At 48.6% G+C, this 13,317-nt stretch overlaps 1 protein-coding gene across 2 annotated transcripts in view; it reads left to right on the top strand.

Moving 5' to 3' along the window:
• SLC7A6 (solute carrier family 7 member 6) overlaps positions 1-13,317 on the top strand; it is a 35,443-nt gene that overhangs the window by 15,748 nt on the left and 6,378 nt on the right. For both annotated transcript variants that reach the window (XR_009698035.1, XM_061174351.1), the window contains exons 5-9: positions 5,835-5,960; positions 8,045-8,189; positions 8,826-8,949; positions 9,162-9,265; positions 12,450-12,546. Coding sequence is in view for 1 of the 2 variants with exons in the window: in XM_061174351.1 (XP_061030334.1) it covers positions 5,835-5,960; positions 8,045-8,189; positions 8,826-8,949; positions 9,162-9,265; positions 12,450-12,546 (596 nt within the window). In the remaining variant the exon portion in view is untranslated. The remainder of the gene's footprint in view (positions 1-5,834; positions 5,961-8,044; positions 8,190-8,825; positions 8,950-9,161; positions 9,266-12,449; positions 12,547-13,317) is intronic.

The following is a 13,317-nucleotide window of genomic DNA, read 5'->3' as shown; positions in this document are numbered from 1 at the left end:
TTCTCAGTAGCCCAGGTGCCCAGCATTGTAGGAGTACTTCATTTGTCTGCAGAAGTGTGTGTTTCTGGCTTAGGTCTTGGTGCATTTATCGTTGTGGGATCCTGTTGGTTATGTAACCTCAAATACATCATTGGAGAGTATTTGCCATGAACTGACATGGAAGTCAGTTCAGCACTGACACAGTGGCATCAGCAGAGGTCTGCTCACAGCTGAGACTCCATTGTCCCTGAGGGTTTGTTTGGTAAGGCTGACAGGGAAGGGAGGAGGAGGGGAAGGAAGAAGGAAAGGGAGACTGTCAAGGGTGAGACTGCAGTGAGGAAACACTGTGTGTGCCTGAATGGCTTCCTCTTGCCTCTTGCTGTCTTGGACTCATGCCTGGGCAGGGTTCTGAGTAGCGAGGATACTCTCCCCTATTTTGGTCAGTTGCTGCTATGGATAGACAGCTTTTATGTTCTGACAGTGACAGGCCTGAGGAGGACTGGTCTTGACCACAGTTGCTCAAAAACCCTGGATTCTAACCCTATATATAGTTTGAATGTTTTGATAATAAGACTAAATATGTATACTTGTGTAGTTAAAAACAAAGAGGCTTTTAAAAAAGACATGTATATTATGTATTCATACACATGCCAAGAGGTAGCTTCTGATTCCAGGATCTCCATCTGGAAGGGTTTACCTCTCCTAGACTGTTGTAGAACATTTCTCTCCTAAGAGACTTGTAGATGTTTTTTTCCCCTTCTTTTTCTTTTCCCACTTTGTCGTTGTTGTTAAGGATTGCACTCCTCTGTCCTTGAATGCCTGTTTGTGGGAGGAATTGGAAGGTTCCCTTTCCTCCCAGTGCTTGTAGGAGAAGGGAGCCACGACAGCATAACTGGAACTGCAGCTTCAGATGCCAGGCCATCTCCTCATCAGAAGGAGAGTATGAGAGGTGCAGTTTTTGTCTGTGGGCACATGTATTATTCAGGATTAGTCTGGGTTTCAAACAACTGAAAACCAAAAGGAGCATGGCTCAAGCATGTTGAAATTTATTTCTCTCACATGTTAAAAGTAGGCAGCGTGGGGCTAGTAGGATGACTTCATAATTCTTCAGGTTCCTTCCTTCTGTTTTACTGCTCTGCCATCCTCAGCATGTGACTTCTGGCTGGTGTCCAGGATGGCTACTCAAGCTCTAGTCATGTCTGCGTTGTAACTGACAGGAAGGACAAAGAAAGGCACCTCTCACCCTTCAAAGATACTCCTATAAGGTCTTACTTATGTGACACTTTGCTTATATCCCTGTGTTAAGAACTTAGTTACTTGGCCATACCTGCCTGCAAAAGAGGCTGGGAAATGTCATCATTATTTTGGGCAGCCGGACTCCAGCTAAAATTTCTGTTACTAAGGAAAGATGGAAGAACAGGTATTAGAAGATATGTAGCCATCTTTGCCACAGAGAGACTTTGGGGATTTGTTTCTGCTTAGGGATTGGATCTGGATCTGCTATTTGAGTATTTCTCAGCAACAAGCCCCTAGAGAGCCTGGAAGACCCTCACATGGGTCCCACACTCATTGGTGCAGGCTTGCAGCAAGGAAATGAGATCGGAGGAAGAGGGAAGGCGTGGATGTTTTAATTGTGGTAGTTGAGTCTGAGCGCCTGGCCTCCAGGCTCAGCCTGGCTCTCTTGTATTTGAGCTCTGGTATAGTCCTTGCTGCTAGATGGGAGCTCTGGGAGGCGGGTGGGGGTGGGGTGGGGGGGTGGGGGATCAGATGGTGAAATTTTGTTTCTTAATTAGAATCAGGAAAACATTCGAGGGAGTTGGCTTCTGCTTGGTAGACTGTTCTCGGAGCTCTCTGTTCTCTGGCAGGGCTGAGAGTCCAGTGAAGCAAGCAGGGCTCCTGGGGCCAGCATTTAAGGATGCACTCACTCTCAGGTTTGCCAGGTTGTCCCCTGACAGTGAGTGCCTACTTAAATTTTGTGCTCTGGGCTCCTTACTCACCTTACTCTACTCCTGGTCCTGCTCCCTGGCTACATAGTGTTGTTGTTGTTGTTTTATAAATTTATTTTTTTTATTTATTTATTTTTGGCTGCGTTGGGTCTTTGTTGCTGCGCGCGGGCTTTTCTCTAGTTGCGGCCAGCATGGGCTACTCTTCGTTGTGGTGCATGGGCTTCTCATTGCGGTGGCTTCTCTTGCTGCAGAGCACGGGCTCTAGGCACATGGGCTTCAGTAGTTGTGGCTCGTGGGCTCTAGAGCGCAGGCTCAGTAGTTGGGGCGCACAGGCTTAGTTGCGGCGCACAGGCTTAGTTGCTCAGCGGCATGTGGGATCTTCCCGGACCAGGGCTCGAACCCATGTCCCCTGCACTGGCAGGCGGATCCTAACCACTGCACCACCAGGGAAGTCCTACATAGTGGTTTGTTATTTTTTTTTTTTAATTTACTTTTGTCTGTGTTGGGTCTTTGTTGCTACGCGTGGGCTTTTCTCTAGTTGCGGCGATTGGGGGCTACTCTTCGTTGTGGTGCGCGGGCTTCTCATTGCGGTGGCTTGTCTGTTGCGGAGCATGGGCTCTCGGCACGTGGGCTTTGGTAGTTGTGGCTCATGGGCTCTAGAGTGCAGGCTCAGTAGTTGTGGCGCACGGGCTTAGTTGCTCGCGGCATGTGGGATCTTCCCCGGACCAGGGCTCGAACCTGTGTCCCCTGAATTGGCAGGCAGATTCTTCACCACTGCACCACCAGGGAAGTCCTACATAATGTTTTAAATTAAGTACTTTTATTGAGAAAGAAGTGTATGTGCATGGTAAGTAAGTCAAAGTATCTAAAATGGTGTACCGTGGAAAAGTCTCCTCCCTCTCAGAGCTTTAGTCTTCCTCCCTGAGGCAGCTGCTGTGACCAGGCTTTTGTGTATCCTTCCATCCGGTCTTTGAGAAGAGGCTCTGCAGGGGCTTCCATTGAGGTGCTGCCTTCACTCATTGAATTCCCACTGTGTGCAGAGAGGCCCAAGCCATGGGGGCAGTTTGTAGCAGGATGGAGGGAAGGAAAATGAGCAGAACCCAGAGGAGGGAGTGCCTGTCAGTGGGCTGAGGAGTGTGTCAGCTTCTCACCCCATCTTGCGGCCACATTTCAGTGCTACAAACCAGAAGCACAGCAAGCACAGCCAGGACATTGTGAGACAGTCTCCTTCTCCGTGTGTATGTCCATCTTTCTGTTTCTATCGCTCTTCTTGTCTCCATCTCTTTGTCTCTGCCTCCTTGTCTTTGTCTCTTGTCTGTCTTGCCTCTTCCTCTGTCTTCTGTATATTTCTGTGTCTTTCCTCATCAACCTTTTTTTTTTTTAACATCTTTGTTGGAGTATAATTGCTGTACAATGGTGTGTTAGTTTCTGCTGTATAACAAAGTGAATCAGCTATACATATACATATATCCCCATATCTCCTCCCTCTCACGTCTCCCTCTCACCCTCCCTATCCCACCCCTCTAGGTGGTCACAGAGCACCGAGCTGATCTCCCTGTGCTATGCTGCTTCCCACTAGCTATCTATTTTACATTTGGTATTGTATATATGTCCATGCCACTCTCTCACTTCGTCCCAGCTTACCCTTCCCCCTCCCCGTGTCCTCAAGTCCATTCTCTACGTCTTCGTCTTTATTCCTGTCCTGCCCCTAGGTTCTTCAGAACCTTTTTTTTTTTAGGTTCCATATATGTGTGTTAGCATACAGTATTTGTTTTTCTCCTTCATCAATCTTTTTCTCACAAGCTGCACAGTTTCTTACAAGCTGCTCTCACTTCTGCTCGTTTTTGTAGTCCTGCTTCCTTCCTCTGCTTTCTTGTGGCTTTTCTTCCTCTGTTACAGGGGCTTGTATGTGATTTTGACTTGCTGTGGCTCCTGACTTCGCTGCTGTTAGATAGGTTCAGTCTCTTGGTATCCTGACTCCATATTCTTGGGAGAGATAATCAAATAGGCTCAGCTTGGGTCCGTTGTTGGACTCTATCAGCCGTGATAGGGAAGGGGGAGCAAGTCCCAAGAAGGGGCCTGGCAGGTACTTCAAAATATGCTTACTGTATTGCACAGAGGCCTGTGGATTACTGGTGGCTATTTATTAGGTAATCCTCATGTTAGCTGATCTAGGCTTAGCTTCACACAGTGAACTCTGATTAGCAGGGCAGGTCCCCGGGAAGACCTGCCAGCAGTGTGCATTCCTTTGGTCTTCTCCCTTCCCCCTTGGCCACTATTTACTCCCCACCGCCTTGTTTCTCCCCCACCCCCCTGCCCCCACACACCCTATATGACTGACTAGTAAGCACCTGTGTCATTTGCCAAAGTACTGAATGAAAGCTCTTAAAGTGCCATGGAGGCTGTTCAGCCACTCATGTTTATATCCACAGGCTGGCCCTAGGCTCTCCTCTCCATTTGAGTGGAGGAATGTCCAACTTTCTGAAAATTGCCTTGCTCCAGGGGATTGGCAGTTAAGCGAAAGTCATCACCATCTTGATTCCAACCAGGGTTGATCAGTTCCCATCTTTGCTTGGCAGTAAGCTTAAGAAAACAGTATACTTTTGTTTCCCCCTAAGAATTTGTGATCTCCTTGGGGAAGTACCACCCAGATGCCTGAGGGAGAGAGAGGAACCTTCTTGAGACATATGTCCATATGACCACAGCACAAGGTACTAAGCTGTGTGTGAAGTGAGAATGTTGTAGGGTTCAGGGAGAGAGAGCTCAGGGAGGAGCTGGCTGATATATTTTAGCAAGGTTTTACAGAGGAAGTGGGGACTGAGCTAGACCTTGAAAGTGGGAGTTGCTATTGCCTATGGCAGGAGGAGGAGGGGAGGACATTTCTCTTATGTGTATATCCGGCATCAGTAAGGAGAGAGTCTGGCTGAAGGAGAGAGTGCAACATGGGTAGAAGTAGGTAGACGTGGCCTGGAGGATGAGCCCCCAAATTTTGTAATAACATTTGAGGTTCTCGTAAAAGTTCTATTTTTGGAGGCTAGGGGCAGTACTTAGAGGTGTCACTGTGGAGCCCCTTGGATACTGTTCTCGAGTCCTCTCCATGGATCAGAGCAGTCCCTATTTAGCAGGGGTAAGGTGGTGGGACCTCTAACACAGGACCCAGGTATCACTGAGGTACGTGAGGAGCTGGAATGTAAAGCCAGCAGTGCTGACGCGCGCCCACTTCTCCATGGGCCTATCCGAGAACTGGGAGGTTTGGATAGGAATGGGGGTGGGGGAGATGAGGGAGGTCTATGTAAGCTTGGGAATGGTAGTTAGCCTCTGTCAACCTCAGTTTCCTCATCTGTAAAATGGGAATAGGAATGTCTATTTCGTGGTTGTGAGAATTAATTGAGAGGATATATGTGAAATTGTCAGGCACATGACAGGCTTTTTAAAAATAATTACATGCAAAACATTGTCTCCCTAACTGCTAGGTGACCTGCCACCTGCATTTAAATTGACCTTATTTGTTGTTGGGCCTCTCTTGTCCCCATTCTCTAATGTGGCCGTGGAGAGGTCTTGTGCCCCAGGTGGTTTGAAACTTTGGGAATCTGAGTGGGGAAGAATGGGTGAAGTTCACCATTCCTGGGCCTGGGGGGAATTTCCAAAAATGGTTCGGGCTGCCAGAATGCATGAATATGTGGTAGTGCATGCCTTTGTATCATTACTTGTCAACAGTGATGGGATGTTTTCCTCTCAGCTGGGGCAGATGGGGGATGTCCCCCATTTGCCTGTTCTCCTGGTTCTGACCGGTCCATCGGCCACTTTGCCTTAGGCAGGCAGGATAGAAATGATGCGCTTTGTAAAGAGAGGTTGGGCGTCAGTGCCCTCAGCTCAAGCCTGCCACTGACTTTATGGTTTTCTTCCTAGGTCTGCTGACGTTTGTGAACTGTGCCTACGTCAAGTGGGGCACACGTGTGCAGGACACATTCACTTACGCCAAGGTCCTGGCACTCATTGCCATCATTGTCATGGGCCTTGTTAAACTGTGCCAGGGTAAGAAGGGCCCCAGGTCGGAAGGAGGGTGGGTGACTCCGGGAGTTCCCCTGGATTCCCTGAGGAGGATGTGGGGACTCCGTTAGCTTTACTGTTCAGCTCTTTCTGTATACGTGCTAGACTGTGTCAGTGACAACAGGAAATCTGTTCTCGGGCTTCTTAGGCGAGGCTGGTTTGGCCTAATGGACATGAGTTAGCCCCTCCCTCAGGGCTGCTTTCCCTTTGTGATGGTGGGGAGCATTGCAAGAAGCCAGCCGAAGGCCTAGGAGCTTTTGAAACTTGGGTTGTAATTGGGTCGTAAAAGTAATCAGTGGAGATAGAGTGAGCCCTGCTCTGGCTCCTGCTTTTGGTCTGTGACCGCCAGTCAGTGGGGAGGAGGGCTTGGCCCTCCTTGAGAGGGGTGGGAAGTGTGTGGGTGGCAGGGAGATGGGGTCTGGAAATGAGTGGTTATTTTGCAGCCTTTACTTTTCATCTGGACTTGCTCTTATTTAGCATTTCCTCCTAAAGTCAGCTCTCAGCAAAATATTAAAATATTGTGAAGCTGGCACTGACTTTCCTGCCTGTTGGCTTTAGAGAGCTTTTCATTCCCAGATCAGAGCAGGCTGACAGGGAGGGTAACAGGCCTCCCAATATTCCCTGACCCCTTAGAGAAGTCCTGAGGTGCCCTTGGCCCAGGATGTCTCAATCATTAGACAACACAGTTCTCTCGGTCATCTGTCTCTAAACTTGACTGTGTTTACAATCCCCTGAGGAGCTGAGACTCCAATCTCAGACCTATTGGATCAAACTCTGGTTGGCTTGGAGTTCAAAAAGATGTGTTTTGGGGAATTCCCTGGTGGCCTAGTGGTTAGGATTCTGGCTTTCACTGCCGAGGTCCCAGGTTCAATCCCTGGTCAGGGAACTAAGATCCCACAAGCCGCGTGGCGCGGCCAAAAACCAAAACAAAACAAAAAAAGAAAAAGGTATGTTTTTAAGAAGTGCCCTGGGTGAATCTTAGGCAGCTGGTCCAGTACCTTTGTGCCTGTATGCCAAGTTAGTACAGCCAGCCATCTGGATGTTCCTAGAGTCTCTGAAACATCTTGGGGTCAAATTGGGTAGTTGAGTAATTCTCCCTCCAGGATCTGTGCCCTAGGGAACAACTACTGTGTATGATGAGTGGCACCCCTGGGGTTCGGGAGTCTCTACTTTCCCTCCTCTTTGTTGCACACCCAGCCCTTTTTGCCACATTGGGGGATGGGTCTAGGCTTTCTGCAGTGGGTGACAGCAGGCTTCCTTAGAAGTCTGGGTCTTATTAAAAACCTCCAATGTGTCTAGAAGGTCTGTCTCCTGGACAGCTGGGTGCTGTTCCCTTGGCTTGCAAGTCTGCAGTCTCTGGAGGCCTCCAAGGAGGATGACAGATGTCTAGGCTGCCTCTCCAAAGGTGGAGGTGGCCCAGGCCTACCCCAGGCCCAGTGAGAAATAAGATCCCAGTTCCTTCAAAGCCTGTGATTTCCTGCCGCACACAACCATAGCCACTGCGAGTAGAGCAACAGAGTTCTCTCCATGAGACTGAGAAACCCATATGACCAAGTTGTGGAACCGTCTGGGCCATGAGAGGCAGTTCCACAGGAAGATCTAATTGTTAATGAAAAATGACTCCTTTATGTGAAACAGGGTTCTTTCTAAAAATAGGAAGAAGAACTGTGGCCTACCGTGTGGTCTCCTGCAGGAAATGGAAATTCACTAGGGCTTTGGAAAAGGTGTTATCACGTCAGAAGGCAGCCAGGAATGTCTTTGTTTTTCTGAGATTGTCTAGTTCTACTAAAGGAAAATGAACTATTCAGAGGGAGTGGGTGGGGTGTGGGGAGCTGGTGGTGGTGGTTCTTTTGGTATTAAATTGTTTTTGTTTTTTGTTTTCTTCTCCCTGCCCTCTTGCTTTTCCCTTCTTTTCTTGACCCTCCTCCTCTCTCCTTTTCTTGCCTCTTCCCTTCCTCTTTCTTGCTGCCCCTCCCCCTCCTTCCTCTTCTCCTTACACCTGCCATCTCTCCTGTCCTTCTCCTTCCTCTTTCTCCTCTCTGCACCCCTCCCCGCCTTTGCCCCCACAGGACACTCTGAGCACTTTCAGGATGCCTTTAAGGGTTCCTCCTGGGACTTGGGAGACCTCTCTCTCGCCCTCTACTCTGCCCTCTTCTCTTACTCAGGTTGGGACACCCTTAATTTTGTAACAGAAGAAATCAAAAACCCAGAAAGGTAAAGGTGGGACCTCGCTCTCCCCAACTTGGCTGGAACTCCTGCTGATAGTGGGCACGCTTGCCCTCTTCCCTCCCCTCCCCCCTCTGTCTCTCATCCCTTCTTCTTCCTGTTCCCCCTTCTCCAGCTGTGAGGGATTAGGGGCGAGGACGGGAGTGAGTGAAGGTGGGAAACCCCTGGCTCCTCAGCCTCATATTCACACTGGAGGATCCCCAGGGTCCTTCCTGGAGGAGAGGTCCTTCGGTGGGCAGCAGCTAACCCAGCTGGGGCTGAGATGTTAAGACCTTGCACTCTGGTGCTGACACTGAAGCCTGGGGAGCCAGAAGCTTATTCTGGGCAGCCAGGTTCCCAGCCTGGCCTCCAGTCCCTAGAGGACAGTGCTCCTCCTTCAGTGGGACCCAGTGGTCCCACTGGGGCGAGGATCAAATATTGATCATGAGCCATCTTCACAGGGAAGGGTCTCTCTCTCTCTCTCTCTCAGTAGAAAGAGCCTGGGGCGTGGGGCGCATACTTCCCTTAGGCTACGTGGGGAAGAGGAGTCAGCCTCAAAGATCCAGAGGCCAGGGAATTCCTGGGTAACTTTGACCCCCAAGGAGAGGTTGGTTCCAGGTAGTCCTATTTCTGTTGTCCTGACAGAAATTTGCCCCTGGCCATTGGGATTTCTATGCCGACTGTGACACTCATCTACATCCTGACCAACGTGGCCTATTACACAGTGCTGAGCATTTCAGATGTCCTTGGCAGTGATGCTGTGGCTGTGGTGAGTCTGTTGGGATCCCCATTTGCTCGTCATCTCATAGTACTGAATGGCTGGATCTTTGTTTCTGCTGCCACTCCAGCTCTGCAAGGCCAGGTGGTGGGTCTGGGCCAGAGGGCGGGCTGCTCAGCAGTGACGGCATTTGTCCTGAGAGATGCAGGAGGCTGTGGAAACCCCGTCCTGTGCTGAGTGCCTCTTCTGTGCTCTGTCCCCAGACATTTGCTGACCAGACATTTGGCATGTTTAGCTGGACCATTCCCATTGCTGTTGCCCTGTCCTGCTTTGGGGGCCTCAACGCATCTATCTTTGCTTCATCAAGGTACTGTGTTTCTGCTTCACCGATAACAGACCAGTATTTAATTCTCTGAGGCTCTAGGTGAATCCATCGGAGCCCTTCTTTCCCTTATCCCTCTCTCGGACATGCAGGGTGTGTATGTGTGTGTATGCAAGTGTGGCCATGATCGTATAGTGGTTAGTACTCTGTGTTGTGTATGCGTGTGTGCATGCGTGTCCTTGCCTTTGTACAACATTTGTGTGCTGGTCGCTTACGTTTCCATGTGAGATGAGGACAGATTGGTAAGAGGTAGAGGGGAAGAACGCAGTAGCTTGGAGGAGGGATCCTGTTGGGGACCAGACTCTAGGCTCCTGCAGATTATGCTGCAGGCCCAGGATTCATTCTTGTAATAAATGATTATTGAGCACTTGCTGTATACTGGGTACTGGTACAGGATGACTCTGCCCCTCACATCACAGAAAACACTGCGGCCGACAGGTAGGCTCCAGCTCTTTTCTCTGTACAGAGGCTCACCTGTAAGAGCACTGTCCTTCCAGTTGTTTCATAGAGAGGACCAGTTCTGCCTTTTCAGGCTGATTCTGCTACCTGGTCTCAGGGTTCCGGCACGTCCCCTCTTCTTCAGCAATTCACTTCATCACTTGGCCCTTCTCTTTGGTGGATGTTCATTTGGAGGCAGCTGTGCACAAGCTTCTCTCATCTTCACTTAGAGAAATCACAAAACAGTTTCTCATCTCCCCTCTTCCTTATTGGACATACTTCTAAAGGAAATCGTTTGCATTTTGACTGTCATTCATCTTTCTACCCATAGGTAGGCTTCTACTACCTTAAAAATGTTCTTGTCAAGGGTGCCAGTGACTTCCTTCTTAGCCTGCTTTTAGTTCTTACCCTACTGGACCCCTGAAGCAAGTGATATTTACCACCCTTCTTCCTCTGAAACTATTCCCATGGCTGCTGTGACCCTCTGATATCTAAGAGGAAGTCTTCTTTCTTGATTTCTCTTCCACTCACCGTATAAATGTTGCTGTCTCCAGGGCCAGGAGTATAATAGGCATTCAGTAAATATTTGCCACATGAACAGATAGGAGAATGAATTAATGAAAGAGATAGTTTTGTCCTATTCATTCTTCTTACTAATTTTGACACCCCAGTCCATGTACTTGGGGCCTCTGTAGGGCAACCAGAGTAATAAAGAGATCAAGGCCTTGTAAAAGAATATGGTGTCAGGGGTTCCCTGGTGGCCTAGTGGTTAGGATTCTGGGCTTTCACTGCCGTGGCCCAGGTTAAATCCCTGATTGGGGAACTGAGATCCCGCAAGCTGTGTGGTGCAGCCAAAAAAAAAAAAAAAGAATATGGTGTCATCTTCCCTCACCTCAGCCTGGTGTGGCCAAGGTTGCACCCCATGTGGCTGTTCATAAGTTGCCCCACTCAAAGATGATGTTTCCCATAGCCTCACCCTTATTGAGGCCCAGGACATCCCAACTGACTCTGCCAATTGTCCCAAAATATTTAGGTAGTAGGTATATTCTAACCTCACTCAGCTATCTTGTGGCATTGACAGGATGAGGGTGAGGGTGAGGGTAGGGGACTCAGAGTAAGAATCTGGACCTGCACATGAAGTGAACTGCAGTAATGTCAAGATAATGCACAACCGTTTCTGCCTGTGTTACCTTCTTCACTTTCTCTTTATTACCCATGCAGCTGTCTTTGGCTTTGTACTAGACACCTTTGCCTCACCTTCACATCCTCTCCAGCATTCCCTCTGCATATTTCTCCTCTACTTTAGTACAGATATTAGCCTTGTGAGCCAACTTCAACATCGTGCCCTATGACATCCTTCCAGATGATACCATCAACTCCTGTGGCTCCACCTGGATGGCCCATAAGTATCTCAAACTTCACATGTGCCCCATGTGTGCTTTGTCTCCAGCTGTGAGGTTGTGGTCCGTCAGTCCTCCTTACTTGGCCTCTTGGCCTCTTTTTGTTTTTGTGGGGGTTGGTGCACCACACAGCTCGTGGGATCTTAGTTCCCCAACCAGGGATCGAACCTGGGCCCTCAGCAGTGAAAGCGCAGAGTCCTGACCACTGGACTGCCAGGGAATTCCCAGCCTCTTGGCCTCTTGATTTTTTCCCTTGGAGTCCACCCTCATCTCCCAGCTCAAATGTGTGGGCACACACAGAAGACCAGCAGATTTGTCCTCTGCCAGGGTGTCCACCCTCATTCAGACCTCTTCTATTATGGGACCTTGTCACAGATGTCTGGCTGTCCCCCCCATACCTTAGCCTCTCCCTGCTTTAGTTGGCCTCAGTGATGTTACCAGAGTCTCTGTGTCAAATCCGGTCAGGCTGTTACTTCAGAGCCACAGCTGGTTCTTGGTGTTTGTTCAGACTCCACAGCATGGCCTCATAAGCAGGTTTTTCCCAGCACTCTCCTCACACACCTTATCCTGGGACTATAGGCATTCTAGCGCCCACCTTCAAAGAGGCTATACTCTTATATGCCTCTAAGCCTCTTTTGCCTTTGCCCATGCTGTGTCTCCACCCAACACTCACCTTCTGGAAAACCCCAACTGTTCTTCCCAGTCCAGATGTGATCATCTCTTGTGAAGCTTTTTGTTCCCCAGCCCACCCCCAAGCTTGGTGCTGTGTGCTCCATGATGCTGCTGACTACCTGGATGGCGTTTCATTTCTCTGCTGCTCTGTTTCCCAGTCAGTAGGCCTCATTAGGTGCAGAGAGAAAGCTTGGGTTGTCTCTTTGAGCCCCAGGCTCTCCCTGACTTTTCATATACCAGGAGCTCAGGGAAGGTATATGGAGGGCAGACCATCAGAAGTCTGGCTGCCCTTCTTTAAAAAGCCATTATGTTATGTAGGAAATGTGTGGGGTGGCAGAGTGGGGTACCCCGGTGGAGTGGATTGGGGTGCCAATGGGTGATGGCAGGGTGAGGTATCCATTGGGTGATGGTGGGTTGCATAGCTGAGGGGCTGGGGGTGTCAGTGGGTAACAGTGGGGTAGGGCATTCATGGGTAATGGTGGAGACATCTGTGGGTAAAATGGGGGTAGGTTGGGTTGGTCATGCATAGAGAACATGGGAGGTTCCTGAGAGACTGCCCCCTGCTTTCTTCTGGAGCTGAGCCTGGTTTGTCTGAGTGAGGAGTGTGGCTGCATGGCTGAGTACAAAGATGCTCCTGACACATTTTTTTGTCCTTCCAGGTTGTTTTTCGTGGGCTCCCGTGAGGGCCACCTCCCGGACCTTCTCTCCATGATCCACGTTGAGCGTTTTACACCCATCCCGGCTTTATTGTTCAATGTAAGCTGTGCTGGGGAGTGTGGGGATTGGACGTATCTGTGTGGTGCTCCTGCCAACTTTATGAGAAGACTGTTTGGGGGGAGGTGTACTAGCTTCTTGGGATACTTCCTGAGCCTCTCAGTGTTTCTTCCTTTTTCTTACAATTTTTTAAAAATATAAAAGTAAAACATAGTTATATTAGGGAAGGCAAATACTACAAAAGAATATAAAAGTGAATTAGTAAGATTTATCTATCTTTTCTGTCAGTGGCTTCCTTTTTTCCTCCTCCTACTAGCTCCTCTTTTTTTTTAAATCATATTTAGAAAAGCCAGGCCAGTTGTACACTAGCTACCCTAGGGGCCTCTGTTCATATCATAGGCATCATAGATTTATATATAGTAGATGGCATTAAAGTGTTTTATTTCAACAAAATCAGTAAATTATTAAGTATTCTGACAGACGGAAGGAGTCCTGAAGAAAGACTGTCATTTTCTAATTTGCACTAAGGTATTATTAGGTGTAAAGGCTAACAGGGACCCTGAGGAAGGCCTTACTCCAAGATTTGAAAAATAGTTCATTTTCTTGTCATTTAGTTCTTTCCTTTATGGTTTCATTACTTAAAGTTTTGGATTCATCTGGAATTTATATTTTGGTGAATGGAGTGAGGTAGGCATTCACTTAATTTTTTTCTCAAATGGCTAGCCAACTGTACAAATATCATTTATTGAATAATCCACTTTTCCACATTTTTCAAATTTTTATCATATAAAAATAGCTAATTTTTAGAGTGCT

This window comes from Eubalaena glacialis, chromosome 18 (genome assembly GCF_028564815.1).
Source record: "Eubalaena glacialis isolate mEubGla1 chromosome 18, mEubGla1.1.hap2.+ XY, whole genome shotgun sequence".
In the NCBI taxonomy this organism is placed as follows: Eukaryota; Metazoa; Chordata; class Mammalia; order Artiodactyla; family Balaenidae; genus Eubalaena; species Eubalaena glacialis.
Note: the sequence above shows the minus strand (reverse complement) of the source record. Positions and strands in the feature narration are given on the sequence as shown.